Source organism: Dipodomys spectabilis, unplaced genomic scaffold (assembly GCF_019054845.1).
Source record: "Dipodomys spectabilis isolate Male_0828 unplaced genomic scaffold, ASM1905484v1 ptg000002l, whole genome shotgun sequence".
In the NCBI taxonomy this organism is placed as follows: Eukaryota; Metazoa; Chordata; class Mammalia; order Rodentia; family Heteromyidae; genus Dipodomys; species Dipodomys spectabilis.
This window is the reverse complement of record NW_024870679.1, coordinates 41,390,506-41,404,480: the sequence shown is the minus strand read 5'-3', so window position 1 is coordinate 41,404,480 and position 13,975 is coordinate 41,390,506. Positions and strand designations below refer to the sequence as shown.

At 53.2% G+C, this 13,975-nt stretch overlaps 1 protein-coding gene across 1 annotated transcript in view; it reads right to left on the bottom strand.

Annotated features, from left to right (window-relative positions):
- Positions 1-1,071: 1,071 nt before the first annotated feature.
- Positions 1,072-13,975, bottom strand: part of Kiaa1522 (KIAA1522 ortholog) — a 31,626-nt gene continuing 18,722 nt past the window's right edge. The window contains exons 2-7 of the mRNA XM_042675376.1: positions 7,011-7,181; positions 6,871-6,926; positions 6,473-6,596; positions 6,183-6,299; positions 3,551-6,094; positions 1,072-3,250 (exon numbers count right to left, since the gene is read on the bottom strand). Coding sequence (XP_042531310.1) covers positions 3,246-3,250; positions 3,551-6,094; positions 6,183-6,299; positions 6,473-6,596; positions 6,871-6,926; positions 7,011-7,181 — 3,017 coding nt within the window. The 3' untranslated portion in view covers positions 1,072-3,245. The remainder of the gene's footprint in view (positions 3,251-3,550; positions 6,095-6,182; positions 6,300-6,472; positions 6,597-6,870; positions 6,927-7,010; positions 7,182-13,975) is intronic.

Genomic DNA, 13,975 nt, shown 5'->3' with positions numbered 1-13,975 from the left:
CCATTTTGGAGACTTCTAAGTATAAAAGACCTGGTATGACCAACCACTGGTGGCTCATATCTGTAATCCTAGCTACTCAGGAGGCTGAGATCTGAGGATCACAGTTTTAAAGCCAGCCCAGGCAGCAGTCTGTGAGACTCTTACCTCTAATTAACCACCAGAAAACTAGAAGTGGAACACTGGCTCATAGCAGAGTGCTAGCTAGCCTTGAGCAAAAGGACTCAGAGATGGTGCCCAAGCCCTGAGTTCAAGCCCCATGACTAACAAAAAAAAAAGACCCCTCCCATTTACCCAGCTTGGTGTTGGACTTGTATCTTGAACTTTTAGTCTCTAGCAGGATGAATGAGATGGTAAGATGGATGAGCCTAACTTTCCCCTTGGCAGTATTAAGTAGAAGAGTTTCATGGTGGGTCCAATACTTACAGCAGGCAGAACAGTTTCCCATTAAAATGTAGGTCAAGGGCTGGGAAGGTGGATCAATGGTAGAGTGCTTGCCTTGCATGCATGAGGCCCTGGGTTCGATTCCTCAGTACCATATAAGCAAAAAGAAAAAAGCTGGAAGTGGTGCTGTGGCTCAAGTGGTAGAGCACTAGCCTTGGGCTAAAGAGCTGAGGGACAGCACTCAGGCCCAGAGTTCAGGCCCCACAACTGGACCCAAAAAAAAAAAAATGTAGGTCAAGCTGGGGGCCAGTGGCTCATGCCTGTAATCCTAGCTACTAAGAAGCTGAGATCTGAGGGATTGCAGTTCAAAGCCATCCCAGGCAGGAAAGTCTGTGAGACTCTACTTAATAAATCGCCCAGAAAACCGGAAGTGATGCTGTGGCTCAAGTGGTAGAACGCTCTCCTTGAGCTGAAGAGCTGAGGGACAGCACCCAGACTGAGTTCAAGCCCACAATCAAACAAAAAACTAGGTCAGCTAGCTGCTACAGCACCAAATCTGTTTGCTGTCATGAAATTGGTGACTTAGATTTTCACACTGTTGTGTGACATGTACTTCAACCTCTTACAATTTACTATTCACTAGCCATGTATGACCCATTTAGCATGGAAGGAAAAAGCATCAGTCACAGCCAAGTTTCAATCATTTAATTAATTAATACCTTTAAATGAAACAGCTTTTTCATGTGTCTCACTCAAGCTTCAGGGCAAGGAGAATGGATTGTTATACAGACATATCAAAGACTCAGAAATTTAAAGAAATATATATGTATATATATATATATATATATATGTACTTATCTCTTCTAACATTTTTGCGCAAATTAAAAATCAGGCTTTTGGTTTCCACTTGCACTATGTCAACCTCATTTTAGCCTGAGGACAAAGGATTGCCTCTTCCAGATTCAGGCATCTCCTTTGTACTCTGGCCCAACCATGGGGAAACAAGCACAGATAAAAGCTCCAATAATATTGGAGGAAAGACAAATGTCAGGGCTGCCTTCTACCCCCAGCAGCTCCTAGGTCTTGGGGGTTGGGGGGCAAGGGAGGAGGTTGACAGGTCCTGGAGCAGCAGAGTGCTTATAGACTGTCCCCCAACTCACTGGACAGCAGAATATGCCCAGCAGCAGCTCACTCTCCATTGCCCACCAGGCAAGAGGATATTGGTTGGAAGCTACAGAAACAATCATCAACTGAAGAAGCCCTAGACAGGACAGAGGGAACCTGGGCTCTCACTGTCAAGTGTCCCCCGGTCTGGACAAGATCCTCCTGCCTCATCTTCCCAAGTGCTAGGATTACAGCCACGAACTAGCACCCTGTCTGTCCCCAAATCTTGTTACTGTGCTGATGGCAGGGGTAACTGACACTCTCCTTTGTGGTAGAGAAGTCTAACAAGGTTCTGGTGAAAGAGAATCAGGAAGTGACACATGGTGCCTGCCACACGACGGTGGCTGTAGGACCAGTTCTGTTCAGCCATAGAGGGTGGGGAATCCAGCTTTCCTAGATGGGCTGAAAACAGAGGACATTAAAATTCCCAGGGGGAGGGACTGGAGATGTGGCTCCCGGTGATAGAGAGCCGGTTTGGACAAAATTTTCAGGGGGAGATCAATAACAGAGGCTAATAACAGGGACAGCCACCCTACCCCATCTGCTCCCTAGAAGCACTAGATATCCCCTCACTGAGCAGGGAAGAATCTGGAGTAAATGCACCTTTGATTTCCCAACCTTGCACTGTCTATGTCAGCTCCCCTCCAGGGGAACTACCCAATAAAAAAGGCAGCTACACAAAGGACATGCACCAGAGAGCAAAGGAGAAGGTCAGAAGTCCAAGGATCTAGCAGATCTGGGGCCACTGCCCTAATAAGCCCTCTTCCTGCCAGACCCCTCCCCACTTCTTCTACCCCCTTAGTACTGTACTCTCTGCCAAGCTCAATTCAATGAAAGGAGCAGATACTTAGTATTCCAATCTATTTTTCGCTTTCTGAAGACAGTGCCTTTTGGGACCTTCCCTCTGGTCCTCCCCCACTTACTTGGACCTTGGTAATCTCCTACTTCTTGTCCCTTACATGGAGCACCTGGCAGAACTAGAAGGCAGGAGGGTGCTTGGTGGTTAAGTTGAGGCACAGGAAGGCTAGGCCCCACTGCACCTTTTGTGCTTTGGAATTCCACAGCCCCACTCCTGCCCTGTCCTGGGGGGGAAGGCTGAGGGAGCGGGTGACTTGCCCACCTCCAAGAACTAAGGAAAGAAGCAACTGGATTGGGAAAGAAAGGGCAGATTGGTCCCAGCTCTTGGCTGGATACCGGTGACTGGTGCTGCCACCATGTAAACAGGCCCTTGGAATGTGGTTTCACGAGCCCTGGAGGATGGACATGCAGCCACTTTGCAAAAGTGCTTTGATTCTGGACTACAGTATGTGCATGATTTGGACATGAAACAAAATAAACACAAGTGAAGTGTTTTTGCTCCCCCCCACACACACCCCAACCTGTGACCTCAGAGCCAGCAGGGAATGTAGCTACCCACTCCCACCAGCTACCTCCTTCAATATGAGGCTAAGGCCAAGACGGAAGCAAGCAGCTGCTGGAATCCTTTCTGGAAAAGGCATGAGAGCGGGTGACTCCGAGGACGGGCAACACCAGGCTTGCATAAACATGGAAGGCTGTGGAGGTTAAGGCTGCAGGCGTCCCCTCTTAGGTTGTGTCTGCCATATCCTTCTGTCCTTGGAGCTGCTCAGGTCCCTGAGATTGTATTCCTGGGATGGGTCAGCAGTGCCAGTGAACGTAATGGTTCAGACCAGCTCTTTCCGTCAGTCTGTGAGGAAAAAGGAGACACAAGCAAGGGAACATCTCAGCTTCTGACACCAACCCAAGGCGCATGTTCATCCAGCCTTCCTATTTCCCCATGCTGAACCATGTCAGCAGCCATCGAGCTGGACATTGTACCTGAATGCTGTCATGTGGTTGGATTACACACGGTGACATCTGCACACCCTCCCCTGCTTCCCCACAGCTCAAGAACGACAGTTCACCAAGCCCAGGCAGCCTAAAACCAGAAATCTTGACAGATGTAAAAGCACATTCCCAAGAGAACTTCAGACACTGCCCACTGTACCTGAACCTGGGGGGCTCATCTTCTCTGTACCAGCCAGCTGCATGACACCCCCATTCTCTGCCAGGTCCCCCTTAGTCCTGTCCTCAGCATGAGGGAGCCCATTGGTGGAAGGCGCAGTAAGGGACTCAGCCTGAGGAAAGCTGGGAGAGGGTGGGGGCACTCCCCCAGAGGGCTTTCGAGCCACAGGTGGGGGAGCCTTCTTCTGGACCTGGGGTGGCCGCTGCTCAGAGATGCTCCTTAGTTCAGCCACCAGGTTCCGCTGGAGGTCCGCCTGGGCTTCAGGGGACACTGGCCGCTCAAGCTGCAGCTTCTTCGTGCCCTTGGAGAAGATGAAGCTGGCTGTGGAGGCAGGGGACTGGGAAGACCGCTGCACAGCCTCGGGCGGTCCATTGGCCTGGGCACTTCCAAGGGCCTCGCTGGCAGCTAGGCTGGAGGCCTTGAGCTGGACAGCAGCATGGAGCCCAGAGGAAGGCGGAGGCACAGGACTAACTCGCCCAGACAGGGCCCTTCGCAGCGGCTTCTGAGGAGCTGATGGCCCCAATGCTAGGGTTGGACCTCCTGTGGGAGCACCCACAGAGCGCAGCCGCACCATCTGCAGGAGGGAGGGTGTGACCAGGGGTGCATCTTCCCTGGGTGCCCCGCTACTCTTGACACAACCTACTGGCTCCTTCACAGGGAGCTTGGCCAGAAGCTCTGGGCCAGAACTAGCTAGAGGTGGAGCAGGTGGAGCAGGTGGGGCTGGCGGGGCTGCAGGAGGGTCTGCAGTACCCTGGGGCTGGCCCTGGGAAACGATGGCATTGGAGGGGGAAGCAGCCAGGGTGCTGTCAGGCTCTGAGGAGCCTGCAGACTCAGGGCTGGTCACCGAGAAGAAGGCCTCTTCAGGTGGGGGGAAGTCGGCCATAGACAGGTCCTGCTCCTCCGGGGCAGGGGGTGGGGGTGGGGGCCAACTAGGATCTGGGGGGACCTCCTCAGGAGTCTGTGGAGCAGGTGGGGCCTCCTCAGCCACCTCGGGCTTCTTGCTAGGTGGTGGGGGTGGATGATAAGATGGGGGTGGGGAGGGTGGGGGTGAACGATCTTTGGAGACCACAGGAGACTCCTGGGGTAGAGTCAGGGATGTCTGGGGAGTGGGAGAAGATTCAGGACTGGCATCCGTGGTGGAGCCGGTCCCAGGAACCAGGACAGAGGAAGCCTGATCCATGCTCTTGGACTTAGAAGGAGGTGGGGAAAAGGGGGCAGACACCTTAGGGTGAGGCGGGATGACAAACCTGTCACTCAGGGAGGCTGACACGTGTGGGGCGGAGCGGTCTGAGGGGGCAGGGTCCGAGGAGGAGGAACAGAGAGATGTGAGGGAAGAGGAGACCGAGGCCCCGGGAGATCGAAGGGATGTGACCCGCTCTGGTTTAGGGGGCTGGGCCTTGCCTGGGGAAGCAGGAGCACCTGCGAGACCCTTGGGAGGAAAGGTGGGGGTACCACTTTGGCTCGAGTAACCACTGGAAGGTGAAAGTGTCCGTTCTGGGGACCGTGGGGGGCGCCGGGAGCCGCCTGGAGACAAGCCAGATACCCAGCTGCCTGATGAGTTAGGTGGGCAGGGTGCTGCGGCCACCCCTTCAGAACCCCCTGTGGTAGGCGGCCGGGGCAGCTGTGGCTGCTGCCTCCTCTCAGGTTTGGGTGGCAACCCTAAGGGCCCATCCGGAGCTATGGAACCCCGCTGATGGAGAGAGTAGGTCCGGCGAGGGGGCGGCGGGGGCCGCTTCATCTTGCGGAGGGACACACTCCTGCAGGACGACTGCCCGCTGCTCCGAATGCTGACTGTGTCTGAGGCCTCGGCAGTGCTGCCCCCACTGGGGGAGCCCCTCCCACTGCCCCCTTGGGGAGGGGATGCCACATGAGTGCTAGCCACAGAGCCCTCCGGCTGGCCCTCAGAGCCCCCCTTAGAGGAGAGGGTAGAACCATCTGACACAATGGTTTCAGAGGACTGAGAGTGGCTCCAGGTGTCACTGGAGGAGGAAGGATGACGGCTGCGGGGCTGTGGGCTCGAGGCCGAGGAGAAGCGGCCCATGGAGCGGACTGAGGCTGGACTTGCAGAGTGTAAACTGCAGCGGCTCAGTGTGCGCAGCCTGCAGCGGCCCAGGGCCACCACGTCCACTGTGGGTGGCAGCACAGCATGTGGGATCAGCTTGGACAAGTAGGTAGCCTGGGGTGAGATAGACATGGCCGGACTCAGGGGTTCTGGAGGCCCCGCCCCTCCTGTCAGTCCAGGCACTGCTAGGGACATGGGCCGGATCAACGGTGGGGGCCGGGCCCCTGTGGAGCGGCCAATGAGGGTGTCATCGCGGTAGACACGGTCAATGTGACGCTGCAGCATCGCCTCGGTATCAGTGCCAGCTTCTGTTTCTGCCTCTGCCTCTAGTTCCTGCAGGGACACTCGAGCTCCTGCCCCTAAGGCCAGACTAGCTGCACGACCATCCACTGTGGGGATTCGGACAGCATCTCGTGGACCAGAAGGTTGAGGAGTACTTGGTGTCTCACGCTCAATCCTCAGGCCTAGGATTGACAAGGAGATGGCGATGAGCAGAGAAGGACTGGCTGGGGCTCCCCATCTACCACCTCCATGTACCTAGCCAAAGCTCACCAAGTTCCTTATGCACGTGCTGTGGCAGCCCCAGGACTGTACTCCGCCGTTCCCGCCGGCGCCGCCCTGACTTTCCGGATGATTTGGGAAATGAGTCATGGGGTCTGAAGGTAGAGCCTGAGGGCCAGCCCGGAAGAGAGAAAACCCGTTAGAGCAAAAGGACTCAGGGCATGTCTACAAAGCACTACTCTCCCAGAACATGGGCAAGCACTGGATTAGGAGGAAGAAGAAAAGCTGCATGTGTTGGGACATTATAGTGCCTACCACCTTTCCCCCTGGTTTGCAGGCACCTTTGCGTTGGATCATCTCTGAGCGGATGGAGAGAGCATCCTCTGCCGTGGAGCTCTCTGCTGTGTAGGATGTGGTCTGACTACAAAAGGAGATGGTGTCGTCATCCGGCCCCGTCCGGGAAGACTGTCAGGGGAAGGAGAAGGAGTCAAGGCCTGACCTGGGTGGGCCACCCCAAGAGTCCCTCCGAAATGTTCCACTCAAGAATCCTCTAGCATCACCTGGCACTGAGCAGACATCAGCCACAGCAAGCCTAGACTAATAACCCTCTGGGGTCATTTAGTCTAGCTCTTTGAGATGCAGGAAGGAAGCAGACCAGAAGGGTCTAAAGCCATGCTGGCCAGAGGCCAAGGAAGGAAGGAGAGGGGAACAGAAAGGAGGCTGGGCAAGCAGGGCTCACCTGGATACTCTGGGTGTCTCCATGGTCCCAGGCACCCTTGTTCAGTTTCTGCTTTTCTGGAAGATACCAGGAGGGTGTGTTGGCCTAGGCCTTTGACCTCAGAAGGTGAGAACAGCACTGGGGGGGAAGGGGAGTGTTACCTTGGTGCTGTAGGGAGCGGAGCCCTTCCTGGGCCTGTGTGTGCAGCTCTTCCAGGTGAGGTGCTCGTCCACTGGGGAAGAAAACATTGTCCTGGTGCTCATCCACTCCAGACCCTGGCCCCTGGCCGGGCCCAGCACTCTGATGTTTGTCACTCTCAGCTTTGGCAGAACCTAGTGAGATGGAAGAAGAGATGATAGGGTGGACCCTGGAGATGCATTGGCATCAAAACAAAGGCACCCAGTCATCAGACTGCACTGTCCCTGCACACACATGCATTGCCTACTCACCCCAACCTAGACACACAACCCACAGTTCTGGGGTATATGCACACAATATCCACAGCCTCTGTGCATAAACACAAAGCTATACCCAATCTGAGGATTCACAGAGGGCCCACATAAGACACCATGGGGGCGCTGGGAAGGTGGCTCAGTGGTAGAGCGCTTGCCTTGCATGCATGAGGCCCTGGGTTCAATTCCTCAGCACCACATAAGCAGAAAAAAAGCCAGAAGTGGCACTGTGGCTCAAGTGGTAGAGCGCTAGCCTTGAGCTGAAGAGCTGAAGGACAGCACCCAGCCCAGAGTTCAAGCCCCATGATGGCAAAAAAAAAAAAAAAAAACCCTATGAAAAAAAAAGACACCATGGGCACACAGATGCACTGTCTATTCACGTAACAGTCTCAGACTTCCAATACACATACATACAAACAACTCATATATGTACCCCACCCAGCCTTCACGTATCCACACAACACTTATGGTCCCCATTCTGCCTGTACACACAATCGTGTATCTATCTACATACCACTTGGGGTCCCATGAGAGATATCCCTCATATACACATAGCCCATAGCAAATGTATTTCTTGTCTCCAGATTCCAAACCTCCCTTTTCACACAACACTTTGCCCAGGTTCAAGAGAGAAGATATCATGGGAAGCCAGGAAAAAGTGGTCGTTGGCAGGGGTCCTAACCAGACTCCTAGAAAACCCTAGGGAAGGACAGGCCAGAGATATTACCTCTTGAGCTCCATACTCACCCATAGGGCTAGCCCCTTTGTGGAAGGATGGGCAAGGGAGAGGAACCCAGGCCCCTCCAACCACAGCCAGGGTAACTCAGCCTCTGGGAAGAGCCCCAGCTATGCCCTCTCCTGGAGGCCCTGGCCCCTGGCGCAGAGAAACCAGGGATCCATTACACAGGATCCTGTTACAGGCTCCGCCCACCGAGGGGCTGGTCATCTAATCCTGGAGGGGCTGTATCAGCACTTTGGAGCCCCAGCTCCCCCTTTAAATGAAACCCACAACATAAGCAAAAGCGCTGGGAGGGTCATGTGACCTTGGCAGCACCTTGTAGAGGGACTGGAACGGAACAAGCTGCCACACCCCAAAAACTGGGTCTCCAGTTCAGACACTTTCCCTCTTCCTCAGCCCACTCTTCAGCAGCCAGAGATCCTGCCAGGTCACAGCTGGAAGGTACCCCAGCCAATCTCTAAGATCAGCTCCCCCAATCCCTTGACTTTACAAGTGGAAAATCAGATTCAAATGGGAAAGGCCTTGCCTAAGGTTACCCAGCAAATGGGAGTCAGAGCCAGGACTAAACTGTGTTTCCAGGGGAAATCACTAGATCACTTTCAGACTGGGGTCCCCTGGACCTCTTAAAATCCAAGAATCTATAGTCCCTTCTGTTGGAATCCAGGCCTGAAAGCCAGTCTCCTAGGAGAAAGAAGGGCACATGTCTCTCCTTCCAAAATTCCTCCACCCACTCAAATATCATTTCACTGATGGAAACTCATAGCTCTTCAATTTCCACAGGCACTAGTTTCCTCATTGCTCCCTTTCCACAGGGATAGCTTCTTTCTGTCTCTGAATATCACCCAGTAATAGTAACAGTAACGTGTGAGTAACCCTGTAGGGAAACAGCCTGGCCCTAAAGGAGGCTTCAAGGTCAGAAACATCAATGTCCATCCTCCCCAGCACAAGCAGCGCCCAGACAAAGGCAGCAACGAAGCAGCTGGACAAAGACACCCCTGCACACTGGAGACTGTGGGCTGGCCTGGCCTAGTTACCAATCCCCACCCCACCCTCACCCAGTTACTCTTCCCAGCCTATTCTTCCCCTATTCTACCTAAGGATCAGGCAAAGGGAGCATTCAGGGTCCTTCTCCACCCTCCACAGCCACACCCACTCACCCTTCTTCTTAAAGATCTCAAGAAGTGCCGGGAGATGGCGGCCCAGGAACACCACCATGACTGCAGGCGTACTGTCCCCTACCGTAATCTCCCCAGAGCACTGGGCAGTACCTTCACCATAGCCCAGCTATGGTGAAGAGATGCAGGGTTGCAATACAAGCCCGCCTGCCCTCCAGTGGCTGTGTGGTTCCTGGCAGAGGGGGAGGGGCTGCTCCAGGTCCTCCTCCTACCTTTGCCTCTAATCCCGCCCATTAGCCAACCCCACCTCCCTTGCAGGATATTAGATTCCAGGGGCACTAAGGCTCAGAGACTGTGGGTACTCTGCTTGAGGGGAGGGGCAGGAATGGGGAAGATACAGGATTCCAACTATAACTATGGATCACGAATTCTGCTCGCAAGTCCTTATCTAAACATACAGAAGCCAGAGCTAAGGGAGGGGGAGTCTCAGCTGTCAGATGGTAGACGGAGGGGTCACAAGATCAGACTTGGCATAGTGCCCACCCCCCTCCCCAGCCCTCCTGATGACTCCCAGGGGAAAGAGCTCTGTTCTGGGAGCAGCCAGACAGGAGCCTAGGGCTGCCTGGGCGATGCCCACTACAGAATCACACTCAGTGGTGGTAGCAATTCAGCATATGAGTTCAGCCCCTCACCTGCCACAGTTACCCATTTGAGCAGTGTGACACCACAGAATCAAAAAGATCCTGGGATCAGCAGAGAACACCTAAAGATGACAGAACAAGAACAAGATAATTTCAGCATAGCTGGTGGCTCACACCTGTGATCCTTGCTACTCAGAAGGCTGAGATCTGAGGATCACAGTTTAAAGCCAGCCTGGGCAGATCTGCTTCCCTAGCCTAGGATTCCTCCAATTGGCTCCACTGTGTGACGTACTGATTACTAAGCAGGGAGTTCAGAACTAGCAAAGAAAAAAAGAGGCTGGGGGTTGACAAGAACCGTGTGTGTGTGTGTGTGTGTGTGTGTGTGTGTGTGTGTGTGTGTGTGTGTGTGTGTGTGTGTGTGTGTGTGTGTGTGTGTGTGTGTGTGTGTGTGTGTGTGTGTGTGTGTGTGTGAGAGAGAGAGAGAGAGAGAGAGAGAGAAGTCAGACTGAGCTTCCAACCCAGCTCCATCACATACAAATCCTGAAGGCCAAGCCAAGCTGGGTGCCAGTGGGCTCATGCCTGTAATCCTAGCTACTCAGGAAGCTGAGATCTGAGAATCGAAGTTCAAAGCCAGCCTGGGCAGGAGAATCCATGAGACTCATCTCCAATAAACTATTCAGAAAACCGGAAGTGGTGCAGTGACTCTAGTGGTAGAGTGCTAGCCTTGAGCTGAAGAGCTGAGGGACAGTGCCCAGGACCAGAGTTCAAGCCCCATGACCAACAACGACAACAAAAAAAGGAAGGCCAGGAATTTCCCTTTTACTCAGCTAAAGGAGGGGAGCTTTATCTTGCTCACCAGTATCCCCAGGGTCTAAACCAGAGCCTGGCATACACTATGAAGCTAATAAATACTTGATAAATATATGAGTGAAACACACTAATATGAGTTTAGGTGGTAAAGACTGAAGAGCTCTGACTGGAAGGTACTGCTTTAGGAAAAGCACACTGGAAGGGAGCCCTGAGTGAGGATCCAGCCAGGACAGGTACAACATGAGCAAGTGGCAAGGCCGTGAAGTGGGATGGTGGCTTCCCTGAAACAGAGGAGGCTAGTAAGGCTGGAATAGAGTAAACACAGGAGGCAATGCAGGAGAGATGAGATTAGGGGAGCTCAGAGAGCAGTAGCCAGGTCAGTGGGACCCCTAGACCTTGCCCCTGAAGATCAGTCAATGAAGGCTTCAGATGTGTAGATATCATTAAGTCTACCTAGCAAGAAGGACTTCTATGATGTGCTGTATCCCAAAGTCGCCTGAGGACACTCCCCACCCCACCCCCACCCCACCCAGTCTCCCATCCCTGAAAATCTAAGAATTCACAGTATCTCCCCTGTAGTTCTTCTTCAAGTACTATGCACCTAGTTCTGGCCTCTCAGAGACCACTCAAAACTCTGGGCAAGAACTTCACATCCTGAAGAACCAATATTTGTAGAGCTGGATGTACACAGCATCACTGAAATGTAAACAACAATCCTAAGAAGTAGGTACTTTTATCCCCATTTGACAGATGTGGAAAATGGAGGCCAACGGAAACAAACATTATAAAGACAGCTTGCTTGGCATCCACTGTAGAATAAGAACACTTTTCACTCAGAACCACATGAACCAAAAGCCACACTCTGTTCTCTGTGCCAGATACAAACCAGACATACCTGCTGAATGAAAAGGGGGTCCAGGCCAGGCACTGGTGTCTCACACCTATAATCCTAGCTACTCAGGAGGCTGAGATCTGAGGATAGCGGTTCAAAGCTAGCCCGGGCAGGAAAGTCCATGAGAATCTTATCTCCAATAAACCACTAGAAAACCAGAAGTGGCACTGTAGCTTAAGTGGTAGAGGGCTCATCTTGAGCTGAAGAGCTGAGGGACAGCGCCTAGGCCCAGAGTTCAAGCCCCACAACCCACCAAAAAAAAAAAGAAAAAAGAAAAGGGGGTCCAGGGACTCTATTACCCCTAGAAAATGGAGGTTTCTGCACCACAAGCTGACCCACCCTCCCCCTTAGGCCAGACTCCTTTATCATATCAGACCCATTCCAAAAGAAAAGAGCATCAGATGATGACACTTGCCAGGCACCATGCCAGGCACTGGTGGAGGGAAAGTTTTCCAAGCCGCCATAGATCTTACAGCAGCCCATCAAAACAGGTACACAACTCTTAAGTGACTTGGGGCCACAAGACTTCCCAAGCTCCTGCTAGCTCCCAAACCAAAGCCTTTCACAGCCTAGAACAGTCACCTGGGCTTCCTCCTAAAGAGGGAAACAAAAGCTAAGGGACTAATAACAAAAGGACTCCTGCTAAATTGGGGGTGAGGTAACATCAGACCATCTAGGTCCCAGGCACTCAAGGCCACAGCTGCAAATTCCCCAGATAGATTCAAGGCTTTCATACTTGATAACATCTGGTTGCCCCAGCAACACCCCTCTCCTCCTCCTCCCCAACCCAGCCTAGCCAGAGCCACCCCAGACACAGGGATACAGGTCAGTGGCTTACCTTGGGAAAGGGCTCACTACCCAAGTCTTAGGTGGAGGGGACACACCCCACAAAGAAACTTGAGGTCCAGAAAGTAGAACGTCCTTGCCCAAGGCTATACTAAGAGTCCCTGTTTCAGGGTGTTCTGCTTCCACGGCCCAGAGGTACAGCCTGGAGCTGAGGCCTCCACCACCCTCCAGCCTGAAAAGCGGCTTCCAGGAGTAAAGAAGTCATCCTGTCTCCCAGGCTTCCCCCTGTCACACAGGGCATGCCGGGAAAGTACACAGGAAAACTCTAAATTCAGATATGGCCCATGGGCAAGTATAGAGGCATGAACCCCCAGAATGTCCCACTTGGGCCACCACAGGTGGACACCCTCAAAACCATCCCTGCAAAGCACCCCTCACACCATCCTCACTCACTAGCCTGACCAACACAGAGTGAAACAAAGCCTGTCAAGTGGCTGCAGGTACACCACTACCCAGGGGCTTTCCTGAGCCTGGGGACAGGGAAACATCAGGGAGGGAATCCCTGTCTCCCTCCCTCCCCCCAAAGCCTCAAGCATAGAGCATGCGTACACACTGTCTTGGCAACCTCCTCCATGGGGTGAGGCCTCAACCTGCCCCATTCCAGAGCAAGGGGCGGGGTGGCACACCCACAAGCAGGCAGGCCTGACTCAGGGGAGAGGAATGAGGGGGGGAGGGCACAGCTGTCCAGGTGGCCTTGCTGAGAAGCTGAAACCCTCTGGGCAGACCTGGCCCTCACCTCACCTCCTGCTCTGGTCTTTTCTGCCCCAGGCCAGCTGGCTGGCCAGGACTCTGGATGCTCAAAGGCCCTCAGTCTCAACCTCTCCCTATATAAGTGGACAAATGAAGGCCCAGAGGGGGTCAGGGTTTCCTGGACAAATGAAAGCTCAGAGAGGGCCAGAGGTTCCTTTGGCCATGTATAGAAGTCTAGAAGCAGAGGCAGAACCAAGAGTCTGTGGATATTATTCCCACGCTGACAACACAAAGGAAATGAGCAGAACAAACTTCCAGGTGTAGGTACCTTCCTCAAACACTTTCCCTTCTACTACCAGGCAGGAGGTGAAGTTTCCTTTTTTACAAAAGAACACCGGGAGGCTCAAGGGAAAGTGACTTACTTACTCAAGGTCATCTAACTAGTAAGTGGGTGGGCCAGGCATTTGAACTTGAGTTTCTCACCAAATACTATAGTAGTCCCAAGCCTGAATAATAGGTAAAGGGGACTCATGGCCTGGGTCCTCTCCCCACCCCAAGAAGGAGAATCTCTGCACCCCCACCTCCACAGAAAGGAAATCCCCCTCCCTCTTTGCAGTGTCCAGCCCCGCCCTAGCCAGGGTAGCTCTAACAAGCCAGGCAGGTTCTAAGGTAAATAGTGGGGGGCAGGGAGTGCCCAGACCAGGGAGGAGAGGATCCCACCCCACAGGGAACCCTGGGGGAACAGGCAGTAATGCAAGGAGGAATTAGCTACAATAATATTAATAAATGTCATAATGAGTTTCCAGGTCAGCATTTGCTCCCAACAATGACATAATAATCCCTTTGGGCCACAGCACAATTCTGAATCTCCAAACCTTTCTTTTGTTCCTTCAAGGCATGATTATCCTATTTTATGGATGCCAGAGAGGCAGCCACCATGA